Genomic DNA, 13,964 nt, shown 5'->3' on the forward strand with positions numbered 1-13,964 from the left:
AAACTCTTCCTGTCTGGGCAGACCACAAAGTAGAAAAATGAACGTGGATGCTCAGCTATTTTTCATTTTTTCCCTTTTATTCAGTCTGGGACATCATCCCATGGGATGGTGCTGCCCACATTTAGGGTAAGTCCTCCCCTCAGTAAACTCTGGAAACAACTTACAGACATGGCCCGTGTGTGTCTCTTAGGTGATTCTAAATCTAGTCAAGGTGACAGTGAAGACTGGCCATGATGAGATGAGCCCCTTATCCTGAAGCCTTTAGTGGAGTGCCACATGGAAATGTTGGGGAGCAAGTGAGGCATAAATGTGTACCCCAAAACCAATAAATAAAAGAGAGAAAGAGGAAGAGGGGCCAGGCCCCCACCGTTCCCCCTAGGCATGCCCCCTCTTACCTTTCAGCCTCCCATTAGCACTGTACCCTGGCCATGCCTTTACCCTGTGAATTTCTGAGAGACACTTTCAAATCAATAGGAACTTGCTTACACAGTAAATCCTGACATTTAGAAAAGATGTGTGTCTAACTTAATTCACGTCAGTAAAAGCTGCTACCAGCTCCAGATAAGCAAAAGTGAATATGACCCCAAACACTCCTTGCCAACAAGAAAAAATACCTGATACATATTTTTCTCTTTTGGAAGATTTTTTTCAACATGTTTTGTTTTACAATATAATACCTATAACAGTTGAGTAGGTAGGTAATATATACACACATGCATACATATGTATGAATATATATATTCATGTGTATATATTCATGTGTATATATTATATATATAAAAGCATATAAAATTTGTTTTTAAAAATGATCATAATGTATTAGTACTTATTACATCTTTAGAATTGTACCTCTTATAATAAATTATTAAAATAGGAATTATTTAGTATCGTTTTTAGTCTTTAAGTACTTTCCTTAAATATAACTTGCTGCCTTAATACAATGTTTTCAATCATTGGGTAGTCTTGTTTATTCTTGAACAAGCATTAATTAATGAGTTAATTAATTAGAGGCAGAGTATCACTGTACAGTCATGGCTGGCCTGGAGCTTCTTGTATACACCAGGGTGACCTTGAACTCACAGATCCACCTGCACCTGCAGAGATTAAGGGGAACGACCATCACTCCCGGCTTACTCTTACTTTGAAAAGCATTATTTGCATCCAAATTTAAAACTTTATGGATGATTCCCTCGAAAGGGGCATTTTTAGAATATCAACATCTGGAGCACCATGGCTCCCGAGCTTACGACGATGCCCTCCTTGTCCAGCGTTCATTATATGCTCATGCCTGTGCGTCTTTGAGATGAGCAGGCTGTCTCCAGCCAGCCGGCACTGTGCAGGTGTCTCCGTTTTCAAGGAGGGGTGTCTGTCAGCGGCCGGAAAACCCGCTGCATTCTGGATCCTGACCAGTCTTGACATCAGGCTGTGAAATTAAAACTCTCCTGATAAAACTGGCAGATGATCCTGGTGGTGCAGCTCCCGAATGCCGGCGGTTGTTAGTTTGCCAGTGCTCTCTTTAGCCCCTCTTTAAAGGGCTACAAAGACCGTCTGAGAGGAGACTGTTTGAAACCTGCCCCATTTGGAAGGAAAGGCAACTCCCTCCCAGTGTGTAAGGTTACGCTTGGCCCCAGCCTCTCCCTCTTCACTTTCTCTGTGAGTCAGTGCTATTTGCAGCAAAGATGTGCAGTGACTGACTATTCTGTACTCAAACTATATGATTTCCGCTCTTCTGTGGTCTCTTTGTGCAGTCAGTGACTGCATTTGTGTGAATGAATTTTCATAGGGAGCATTGTACTTTTCACTCAATAAATATTTGTAGTGTGTGTGTGTGTGTGTGTGTGTGTGTGTGTGTGCCCACCACTGTGAAAGGAGTTAGGTACAGATACAAGTGAACTCCCTGTCCTCACCATTAGCCCCTGCTCTGAGGTACCATCGCCTCATGTGCACTCCTGATTATATATGTCAGCACATGGCTTTCTTTGTTTTAAAAAAAAATGCACCTGATATTTGCCTTCTTGAAACATCAAGCATTTTGTTTTCTGTTTTTCAGGTGAAGCTGACATTTGAAAATGCCTATGCAGTGAATAAGGAAACAACACAGCCGAAAAAGAAAAAGCCACAGTCGAGCACGAACGATTTGGTGAAACTTCTGTGCGGGTTGGAGGCCGACGGCACCCAGCACAGTACCCTGGGCGCCCCCCACATCACCATGTACCTCTCACTGCAGCTCCAATCAGAGGTCTCCAAGGAGGAGGTGAGTGTCTGCTCCCTCTGCTGCAGGAGGAGGGGACCATCCGTCAGCCCAGCTTATGCAGACTTGGGGGTTAGCTGTCTCTTATCGTGAGTGTGTGTTCTACTGGTGTATGTACTGGTGTATGTCACCAGGGTTTTCAAGCCACTAAGAGAAGAGGACATATGCGTTTCAGCTCTTCTCAGTGATGGGGAATGAAACCCCCAAAGCTTCCTTTTGCAGTTTGTCATATGAAATGTGCATGTCCTTGTGTTGTTTTCTGTCTGTTTAATAACAATTGAAGTGATAAAGATGAAATTAATTGTATATGTACTACTTGGCATTGTTATGTTCTGAAAAATATATAGCCCTCCCATGTTAATAATTCTAATTTCTTCCATCTTGCTGGCTCCTAGGATCTTTAGAACAAATGAGCCATTTAAGCATTTAAGTTTGAATCCTCCCATGTTTGGGGGGTACTGTCCTGAAGCTTCCCAGCCCACATGTCATCGTGCCTGACTTTCTCTGGAAAGTGTGGGAATGCCTCGCAAATAAACAGGTTGCTGTCTGTGGCCAGTTCTGTGGCCAATATCGTAATTAGGAGAGGCTCTTTATTTTTACCACGCAGAGTGGAAGCTTCTGTTAGTGCGAGCTACTAACGAGGGCTTTAAAAATGCAGCTAATTAAATTGGCTGGTCGCTGCAGAGCTCGCCAGCCCCTCAATACCAAGGCTTTTCAGACTCCTATGGCGACTTCCTTAAATGGCCTCTTTTTTCCTCTACTATGTTACTGTACAATGAAATGTCATGGGGTCCTTTCTTTCTCTGAGCGTTACATAATTGATACAGAGCTTGTCTTCCAGTTGCAAGATTTGGAATGCAAGGATCACAAGATGGAGACTTCTAAAACACTAATCTAAGACTGTTAAAAGCAGCCTTTGGTATTTTGACAAAATAGAATGGAAGTATTTTTTGGGGCAAGGTTTAAATTAATTAAGTCAGCATCACAGATTTTAGTTCATGTTTGACTTAATTTCTAAAGATAAATAATAAAATACTATTTAGCTGCTTTTACAGTGAAAATTGCAATAAATTTGAATCATAATGCAGTGTATTTGGCAAACATATCCCATAGCATATATTAAATAATTTACATATATAAGATGGTCTTAGTAAGTATGCAAAGTAGGTTGCACAGTGTCTCATCATCGTATCTGTGATAATGTGAAAATTGTAAATACACGGACACTGTGCCACATAACTATTCTCATAGAGATGTTTAGCAGTCTTTAGATGCAGAATCAAGGAAAAGCTTGGCCAGTGTATTTGAGGATTTGAGGAGTTAGGACTTTGTGTTGTAGCAATTATAGCCGTTAGAGTAATTGGAAGTTACTCTGAATTCTTCATGATTTCTATCTAGAAGTTTTAATTTTGTCTTCTTTTAATTTGTCATGTGAGAAACTAGATGTTGCCTAAATGTTAGCAGAAAGTGTGGCTCAAGCTGCCTGATGTTTTAGGAGGTCAGCACACTGCAGGTCCCCAATGTTTTAGGAGGTCTGCACACTGCAGGTCCCTGATGTCTTAGGAGGTCAGCACACTGCAGGTCCCCGATGTTTTAGGAGATCCTAAACACTGCAGGTCCTACTTAGAGACTCATTATTTTACTTTCGTTAAAGCTCTCTATTTCTTAGAAACAGGTTCTCATTGAAAACAGAAAAATAGTAGCCATTTTCTAAACTATCGTGTAAATTAGCCTTTTCCACAATTTGCAATAAAATGTGCCCTTTCATGTAGACTTATGCTGCTTAAGCTCTCCCATACTTAAGTTAGAGATTTTATAATCCTGTGATACTTCTTTTCTTCCTCTTTGTACTTCTTCAGTTTTGCATTCTCACTTTGTAAATATAATTAAGTAAATACTTAGTAATATCACTAAAAATAATGATTATCTTTTAAGATTCAGCATGAAAGAAATTAAAAGATTCCTAGGAGTAACGCATGGGGTTTAAAGCTTAAAACACTATTTGAAATCAATAGTAATTGTAATTGTGTAGCTTGGTCTCCTAAGTAATGAAGTCTCTAAACTCACTTTCAAGTGTAGCATTTGAAATGCTTGTTGAAGCTTAACACTCCAGGCATAGTTCTGCCCTGGGGTCTGAATGAGACTCCAACTGTAGCTGAAAGGATCCCCATTCTGTTCTTTGTACAATGTCTGAACTTTCAGGACTGATGTTGGTTGGAGCATCTGAGAGCTCATCGTCTGTTCTTGCCCTAACAGCAGGAAATTCTGTACCATTACCCAGTGTCTGAAGCCGCTCAGAAACTCAAGAGCGTGAGGGGGATTTTCCTCACCCTCTGTGACATGCTGGAAAGTGTGACGGGGACACCGGTTACTAGGTAACAATGTTTCACTCTTTCTGCAAGTTCTCACCTTTGGAATCTATGATAAAGGGATTCCTGTCCGTGGCAGAGTGCACTGTGGGGAGGACAGCGGCGCAGCTGTTTCAGCTAAACATTTCTTTTATCTGGAATCTATGTTTTTAATTCAGCAGTAAGTCAGGGATTTGCCAGGATCATTTAATTAACAGAGTTGGCTGTTGACCCATAGTTACAATTCTTCATGACAATGTCATCTTTGAGTTGGCAAAATGGCTCATGGGTAAAGGCGCTTGCCGCGAGCCTACCAACCCTGTCAACCTGAGTTCAATTCCTGGGACCAGATGGGGGATTGAGAGAACAGACTCCTACAAGTTGTCCCCGAACCTCCACACTCAAACTGTGGTACACTTGCCACATGCACACATGTGTACAACACACACACACGCACACAATTACTTTAAAAGAAAGTGTTATCTTTTAAACATGACATTATTATGTATCTTGACTCTTGACTTCCTTATGTTTTTATTGTGGTTGTCAACTCACTCAGGAAGATGCTAAATTTTTCACATGGTTATAAAATACTCTGATTTTACATTAACGATGGAGAAATATAGACTGTTTTTTAGGAAGACGATTCAGAACTCAGACTGGCCATGGTCAATGTCAGAACATTTTTATCACCTTAAAAGGGAACCCTGTGCGTCTCAGCTGTGAGCCTGTGCACAGCTCAAGGCTCAGGCACCCCATTGGCCTGTTATCCTTGAAGTTTATTTAGTGATGAAAGGGCAGAAATCACAACTGGATTGTCCTGCAGTGGTCAGCACCCTGCACACGGCCTTGGGTCCATCTGTAGCACCAAGGGAAGAAGAAGAGAGAGGGGAGAGGCCGGGTAGGGGAACTCCTCAGCCACAGGATTTGCCAGGCCTAAGTCTGATGCCATGTTTAAGTTAGGGGATGAAGGGCTCAGAGCTTTTGAGTTTGGTTTGTCATAAAATAAATTATTGCTATTTTTCTACTTTAGTATTTCAATAATCTAAAATTCATGAAAAATGGTTAGTTCAAGTTTTAACAGCTCCCTTATTACTGATAAAATATGAGGTTAGATATCCCAGATTGTAACTTTTTTAAGTATTAGAAGATATGGGGTATGTAAAATAATGGGGAAAATTTACTTGTTTTCCTAAATAAAAGCTAGGTATAAATCTTTGACTTTTTAATATATAGATATATTGATTATATATATATTTTAATTTATTTATTTATTTATTTATTTTTATTTATTTATTTATTAAAGATTTCTTTCTCTTCCCCACCGCCGCCTCCCCTTTCCCTCCCCCTCCCCCAATCAAGTCCCCCTCCCTTGTCAGCCCAAAAAGCAATCAGGGTTCTCTGCCCTGTGGGAAGTCCAAGGACCACCCACCTCCATCCAGGTCTAGTAAGGTGAGCATCCACGAAATTGCCTAGGCTCCCACGAAACCAATAGGTCCAGTAGAATCAAAAACCCGTTGCCATTGTTCTTGAGGTCTCAGTAGTCCTCCTTGTCCGCTATGTTCAGCGAGACCGGTTTTGACCCAGGCTTTTTCAGACCCAGGCCAGCTGGCCTTGGTGAGTTCCTGATAGAACATCCCCATTGTCTCAGTGTATGGGTGCACCCCTCGTGGTCCTGAGTTCCTTGCTTGTGCTCTCTCTCCTTCTGCTCCTGATTTGGACCTTGAGATTTCAGTCCGGTGCTCCAATGTGGGTCTCTGTCTCTGTCTCCTTTCATCGCCTGATGAAGGTTAATATGCAGGAGGATGCCTATATGATTTTCTTTGGGTTCTCCTTCTTATTTAGCTTCTCTAAGAACCCGAATTATAGGTTCAATGTCCTTTATTTATGGCTAGAAACCAAATATGAGTGAGAACATCCCATGTTCCTCTTTTAGGGTCTGGCTTACCTCACTCAGGATGGTGTTTTCTATTTCCATCCATTTGCCTGCAAACTTCAAGAAGTCCTTGTTTTTTACTGCTGAGTAGTACTCTAATATGTATATATTCCATACTTTCTTCATCTCATCCATTCTTCGATTGAAGGGCATCTAGGTTGTTTTCAGGTTCTGGCTATTACAAACAATGCTGCTATAAACATAGTAGAGCATATACTTTTGTTGTGTGATAAGGCCTCTCTTGGTTATATTCCCAAGAGTGGTATTGCTGGGTCCATGGGTAGGTTGATCCCAAATTTCCTGAGAAACCTCCACACTGCTTTCCAGAGTGGTTGCACAAGTTTGCATTCCCACCAGCAATGGGTGAGTGTACCCCTTTCTTCACAACCTCTCCAGCAAAGGCTATCATTGGTGTTTTTGATTTTAGCCATTCTGACAGGTGTAAGATGGTATCTTAAAGTGGTCTTGATTTGCATTTCCCTGATCGCTAAGGAAGTTGAGCATGACCTTAGGTGTCTTTTGGCCATTTGAACTTCTTCTGTTGAGAGATCTCTGTTCAGCTCGGTGCCCCATTTTATAATTGGGTTGATTAGCCTTTTACGGTCTAGTTTCTTGAGTTCTTTATATATTTTGGAGATCAGACCTTTGTCAGTTGTGGGGTTGGTGAAGATCTTCTCCCAGTCAGTGGGTTGCCTTTCTGTCTTAGCAACAGTGTCCTTTGCTTTACAGAAGCTTCTCAGTCTCAGGAGGTCCCATTTATTCAATGAGGCCCTTACTGTCTGTGCTGCTGGGGTTATACGTAGGAAGTGGTCTCCTGTGCCCACGTGTTGTAGAGTACTTTCTACTTTCTCTTCAATCAGGTTCAGTGTGTTTGGACTGATATTGAGGTCTTTCACCCACTTGGACTTGAGTTTTGTGCATGGTGATAGATATGGGTCTATTTTCATTCTTCTACAGATTGACATCCAGTTTTGCCAGCACAATTTGTTGAAGATGCTCTCTTTTTTCCATTGTATACTTTTAGCTCCTTTATCGAAAATCAGGTGTTCATATGTTTGTGGGTTAAAGTCAGGGTCTTCTATTCGATTCCATTGGTCGACTTCTCTGTTTTTATGCCAATACCAAGCTGTTTTCAATACTGTAGCTCTGTAATAGAGTTTGAAGTCAGGGATGGTAATGCCTCCAGATGTTCCTTTATTGTATAAGATTGTTTTGGCTATCCTGGGTTTTTTGTTTTTCCATATAAAGTTGATTATTGTCTTCTCCAGATCTGTGAAGAATTTTGATGGGATTTTGATGGGGATTGCATTGAATCTATAGATTGCTTTTGGTAGAATTGCCATTTTTACTATGTTGATCCTCCCAATCCAAGAGCAAGGGAGATCCTTCCATTTTCTGGTGTCCTCTTCTATTTCTTTCTTCAAAGACTTGAAGTTCTTGTCAAATAGATCTTTCACTTCCTTGGTCAGGGTTACCCCATTGATTATATATTTGAAGACAGTGGTGCTTGAGACTTTATTTCATACACAAATTTATATTTATAAAATCAGCTTGTCAGATTTCTATTTATTCTTCATTCATTCATTCATTCATTGCAGGGATCCAAACAAGGAACTCATGCCTGTCCGTTAAGTGCTGTATACCACTAAGCTATGGCCCCAGCCTCTCTTTTAATTTTTTTAACAGCTTTGCTTAACTGTAGTCCATAAATCATACAATTTACCCATTTTTAAAAGTGTACAAGTAGGGGCTGGAGAGATGACTCAGAGGTTAAGAGCACTGGCTGCTCTTCCAGAGGACCTAGGTTTGGTTCTCAGCACTTTGGTATCCCAAAGTATCTACAATTTCAGTTTCAGGGGGAACTAGCAGCTTTTATAGCTTCTGAGGGTACCGGGCATATGCATGGTGCAGATATACATGGGGGCAAAGCAAATATATATATATGCAAATCACTCTCTTTTTAAAAAAGTACTCAAGTAAATATTCAAGCGTATTCATAGACTGGCCATGGTCAATGTCAGAACATTTTTATCACCTTAAAAGGGAACCCTGTGCCTCTCAGCTGTGAGCCTGTGCACAGCTCAAGGCTCAGGTACCCCATTGGCCTGTTATCCTTGTCTACAGAGATCCCTGCTGGAGACATTTTAAATGAATATAATCATAAGATGAATGTTCATTTGTTTTTTAAAAAAATTGTTTTTAGTTGTGTGTGTGAGTTGGGGTAGTTTGTGTACATGAATGTAGGTGCATCTAATTCCTTGATGCTGGAGTTAGAGACACCCATGTGAACCTAACATGGGTGCTGGGAACAAAACTTGTCTTCCAGGGGAGCAACACTTATTCTTAACTACCAAGCCATCATCCCAGCTCCCAGACTAACGTTTTAATTTGTGTTTGCTTGTTTTCTGGTTTTGTTTTATTTTAAATTTAAGGTTTTTCATGTAGGTTTGTTCTTTGCTTTTCTCTGCTGTGTAGGTTAGATGTCATTTTACTTAGTAGTTAGATCTTGTCAGTAATGATAAGATAAATAACGGTATCGAGGAAAACCTTTTTGAGGAAACAATGATTGTGAAATGTTATTTTCAGAGTTCCCAAACAATATGTGTCTTGTTGCATATTCATTTTAAAAAAAATTTAATAATGCTAGTATGATATAAAAGAGGCTAATATTTGCCTAAAAGTATATGTACCTCTAAACTTTAAGATAAGAATAATAGTTTGAAAAAAAATTTCTTAATAGTTCTTATTTAAAGCAGCACACACTTGTGCTCTCTGTATTTCCATAATTGGTTGTTGTAACTTTTCAGAAGTTACCTAATCGTTTGCAGCTGCATGAAGTGTAATTAAGAATAAACTGCACATGCTTGAAATGCACACACGTCACAGCTGACAGACGCGTTCCCTCTGTATCCATCACACACTGTGCACATGCCCTGTCCTGGAGTTCCGTTGAGCAAGATGTGCCTGTGACTCCGGTTCCATCACTTGCTCCTACGCCCACATCTCATAGTGTTGGGTTGTCATCTTTTAGCTGGAATCACTGTTTTCTTTTCTTTGTAATCTCCTAAGTAGTCATGTCCATACATGGGCAATCACAAAGTCTCCGTGGAATTAGTGAGCTAAGAGGGAAACAGTCGTTTTAAGAAACTAAACTGTATGTAGCTACTTAATGTCAACAAAACATTTCACTTCACATACACCCCAGTTTGAGACAGGGAGGCTCTCACTGTGTAGCCCTGATGTCCTGGAACTTTTGTACTCAAACTGGATTTGAAATCACAGCAATCCTTCTGCCTCAGCCTCTTAAAGGCAGGGTTGTAGGCATGTGATGACTCTACTTTTGTGTGTCCTGGGGGTTTGGAAATAATTCCAAATATGTTTTTGTTGCTGCACAACCCCTGCCTTTTCTGTGTGGTAGTTAGGTATGTGCCAAGAAACTTCTTATTAAGCAATTTGGTTCTTAAATTATACCATATGTAACCTTTTAAGGATATTTTTATATCTCCATAAAAGTTACTCTAACCACATTTTGATTTTATGTTTTTCTTAGCTCATCCCTCCATTTAAATGGGAAACAAATTCACGTTGCTTTCTTGAAGGAGTCTGACAAGTTGTTGTTAATTGGCCTGCCTGCTGAAGAGTGAGTTGAAGTTTTTATTGTTTACCTTTAAAAAAAATTTCTGAAACTATGGTAACAATAGCGACACAAAGTAAAATGGTGGTCAACAAAGCCTGTCTCATTAAATTATGCCACGTTTATCGAAAAGAAAACTCCTCGTGCTGGTTTCATGATCCCAGCGTGCTGCACTGGGGAAGTAGATAACTGTTTTGGGGAGCTGTCAGAACAGCCTACACAGAGGTAGCATTCAGTCCAGCTTCAAAAATCCCCATAGTCTATAACAGTCTCAAATTGGTCTCAACGTCTAAAGTCTCTTCCGAGACAACTGCCAATCTCTTAACTGTAAAAATCAAAATCCAAAAGCAGATCACATACTTGCAGCATATAATGGCACGAGATATACATGACCATTCCGAAACACAGGGAAGGGACTAAAACAAGGAAATACTGGACCAGAGCAAAACCCAAGACCGGCTGGGCAAACTCCAAACTCTGTATCTCCATGGCTGATGTCAGAATGCTCCTCAGATCTCCGACTCCTTTCAGCTTGGTTGACTGCAGCACACTTCTTTCTCTTGGGCTGGTTCTACTTCCTGTCAGCAGCCTCCTCAGTAGATACCCCACAGCTCTGGCATCTCTAGCATCCTGTGTCTTCACCTCACAGCTTCACACAATGGCCTCTCTAGTCTCCATTCATACACCTCGCCTCAGCGGCTTTCCTTAGTGGGGGAGGAAGATTCCATAACTCCTTTCTTCTACCCTTGATTCTAAAGCCAGAACCACATGGCCAAAGCTGCCAAGTTCTGCCTGCTGGGGCTGGAACATGGCTCCCTAATTCAGTTACATCTTCACTAGCTTTCTGTTTTCAATAGTTTCTTTTACTGCCTAAGCTTGACTGTCCTGAAACTTGTTCTGTAGACCAGACTGGCTTTGAACTTAGAACTCCGCTTGCCTCTGTCTCCAGAGTGCTAGAAATAAAGACATGTATCACCATTCCTGGGCCTAAGATATTCTTTAATTCTTCTTCACAAAATGTAAGTATAGCTGGGTGGGGTCTTCCCCGGAGGTCACCACTCCCTTTATTTCATTTCTTAATCTGTTTATCTTCTTGAATACAAAGTTTAGCTCCATTCCACTTCCTGGTGCCCCTTTCCTCCTCAAATTGTACATTTTGTATTTTTCTTGCTCAGTTTCTCCTTTTCATTATAAATCTTCATAAGAGTCAACCTTAGCAACCTTACAACAGAGTCTATACTAGATTGTTTTGAGATTTCCTCTGCCTATGAAATTAATCCAAAACTCTTCACGTTAGCCTGAGGCAGACTTTTCTGACAAGGACAAAAAGCAGTCATATTCGTCACCAAAAATATCACAAGAACCATCTTTAGGCAGCATACTGAAATTCTTCTCTTTGAAACCTCTTGAGTGAGACCCCACAGTTCAGATCACCCTGGGCACCTCTGTCTTCCATGCCCCTACTGGTATGGCCCATTAATCAGCGCTTAAAGCATTCCACTGCTTGCTAACTCAAAAACATGGTCGGGCCTATCACAGCAATACTGCAGTCCCTGGTAACCAACTTCGGTCTTAGTGTTTTTGTTACTGTGGAGAGACGCCATGACTATGGCAATTTTTATTAAAGGAAAACACTTAATTGGGGCTGGCTAACAGTTTCAGAGGTTTATTCCATTATTGCCATGGTAAGAAGCAAGGCAGCATGCAGGCAGACAAGGTGCTGGAGAAGGAGCTGAGACATAGACATCTTGATCCACAGGCAACAGGAAGTAAACTGTCACTCTAAGCATAGCTTGAGCATATATGAGACCTCAAAGCCTGCCTCCACATTGGCACACTTCCTCCAACAAGGCCACACCGTCTCCAACAAAGCCACACCTCCTAATAGGGCCATTTTCTTTCAAACCACCCCTTATGCCTAGAATTTATTCATGCTGGAGAATTTGGGGGGTGTTTTTTTTCCCCCAGGTGTTCAATTTCTTTTCTTTTTTTTTTTTTTTTAAATAAAACAGTGACTCTGAAAAGCTGAAGCGACTTCCTGCCTTAGGTTGCAGTTTCACAGCTCTGCCCACAGCTGACTAAATTGTACCAATATGTTAATATAAGAACATCTTGCTCCTTTGGGATCTGTATCATCAGATTATGTTGTGAATGAGTAACTGCATATTTTCATTTCAGAGTTCCTCTTCCCCAGCTAAGGAACATGATAGAAGATGTCGCCCAAACCCTGAAGTTCATGTATGGTTCTTTAGACAGGTAAGATTTCTCTGGACTCTGTCTCAAGTATCAGGTCATGGTTCTGTGTCTTCCTCTGCACTTGGCAGTGACTCTCGCTTGTGAAGCAAATTGTTTGGTTCATTCTTGTAACAGTTCCCTCGTGTTTTCTTTCTTTATTCTTTCTTAATTTTTATTAAATTCAATTATAAATTAATTTTTTTGAGACAGAATCTCACTGTGTAGCTCAGACTGACCCAGGCCTTACTACGTAGCCTGGGATGACTAGGACTCCTGATCCTGTTACCACAGCCCCCCAGGTGCTGAGAGACTATGGATGTGAACCATCACACCTGGGCTTAGTGAAACTGTGATGCAATTGCTTTTCCCCTAGTTTATTCCAATAGGTTCCATGTGGAAATTCATGAGATTACTAATTAGTCCCGGATACCGTGATTACTATAAGTTCTGTATTACGATATATTATTATATATTACAGTATACACTTGTTCATTTCTTTAGAGGCAAATATAGCATATTTCTGTGTAGAATGCAAAGATTAAGATTTGAAGTAAATGTTTGTGTTTTCTTTGCTATTTCACTAACCTAAAATGTTTTTTTAGTCAAAAAATTTAATTAAAGATGTGCATTTATCTGGGAAAGGTAGCTTACATCTGTAGTGTGACATTTGAGAATCTGAGGCAGGAGGATTGCTGTAAGTTCAAGGCAAGCCTAGGCTACATATGGAGTTTACAGGCCACTCTAAGTTATAGACCTTGTCTCAAAAAACAAAATGAGCAAACAGAGCACAGTTAGTAGAAATGAGATGCGCTGTGTGAGACATTAAGGTGCGATATGCGTTCCTTCGTGTATTCTCCATGACACATGAATATGAATATGCTTATCCATTTCGGGCATTCTTTGTGCTTCTCTTTTTCCATTTTTCATCCTTTGGCAGTTTGGTACATTTGCACAGTGGAGTTTAGTTGTGCTCATTACCTCTGTCACCCCCTCTTCTCCTGAAACCTTCCCTCCTCCCGACAACCCCGCCCCCCACCACACACACACTCTCCCGTGTCCTGTGACCCACTGGGTTATTAGGTTTGCTGCATGAGCATTACCAGGGATTATTTACTGGAGCATGGGCAACTTTTCAGTGGCTACCCCACTGAAGAAACCATTAAGTGCCAGTAGTCCCTTATGGGCCACTCCCCACCTCTGACGAAATGTCTATGAACCCAGTCTTGTAGAGGTCGGTGCAGACAGCCATAAGTTCACAGGTGCAATGGTCCTGTTGCACCCAGCAGGTGTCTTTTTGTGCACGTGTCCCGCCATGCTCTGACTCTTCCCTTCTTCCCTTTGATTCTAAGGCCTGGGGGTGACATAGATGTCCCATCGAGGGCCAGGCACTCAACCATCGCTTATTCTTGGCCCTTTGGCCAGTTGTTCTTAACCTTATAATGTGATACATATTTATTGACTTGAAGGAGGAAAATAGAGGTAACCGTTAATCATTTAAATGCACAGAATCATGAATGGGAAGTGTTTTTCTCCTGCAGGTTCCAGTTCTTCTGGGGCCTC

General features: G+C 41.0%; 1 protein-coding gene across 5 annotated transcripts in view; it reads left to right on the top strand.

The window, feature by feature from the left end:
* The window catches only part of Intu (inturned planar cell polarity protein), a 52,678-nt gene that overhangs the window by 15,944 nt on the left and 22,770 nt on the right, over positions 1–13,964 (top strand). For 2 of the 5 annotated variants that reach the window (XM_050138474.1, XM_050138478.1), the window contains exons 4-8: positions 2,051–2,254; positions 4,508–4,626; positions 5,962–6,051; positions 10,086–10,175; positions 12,348–12,425. In XM_050138474.1, the coding sequence (XP_049994431.1) occupies positions 2,051–2,254; positions 4,508–4,626; positions 5,962–6,051; positions 10,086–10,175; positions 12,348–12,425 (581 nt within the window). The remainder of the gene's footprint in view (positions 1–2,050; positions 2,255–4,507; positions 4,627–5,961; positions 6,052–10,085; positions 10,176–12,347; positions 12,426–13,964) is intronic. The other 3 variants (XM_050138475.1, XM_050138476.1, XM_050138477.1) reach the window with 3 other exon arrangements.

This window comes from Alexandromys fortis, unplaced genomic scaffold (genome assembly GCF_014885135.2).
Source record: "Alexandromys fortis isolate MF-2015 unplaced genomic scaffold, M_Fortis_MF-2015_v1.1 scaffold_15, whole genome shotgun sequence".
Taxonomy (NCBI): domain Eukaryota; kingdom Metazoa; phylum Chordata; class Mammalia; order Rodentia; family Cricetidae; genus Alexandromys; species Alexandromys fortis.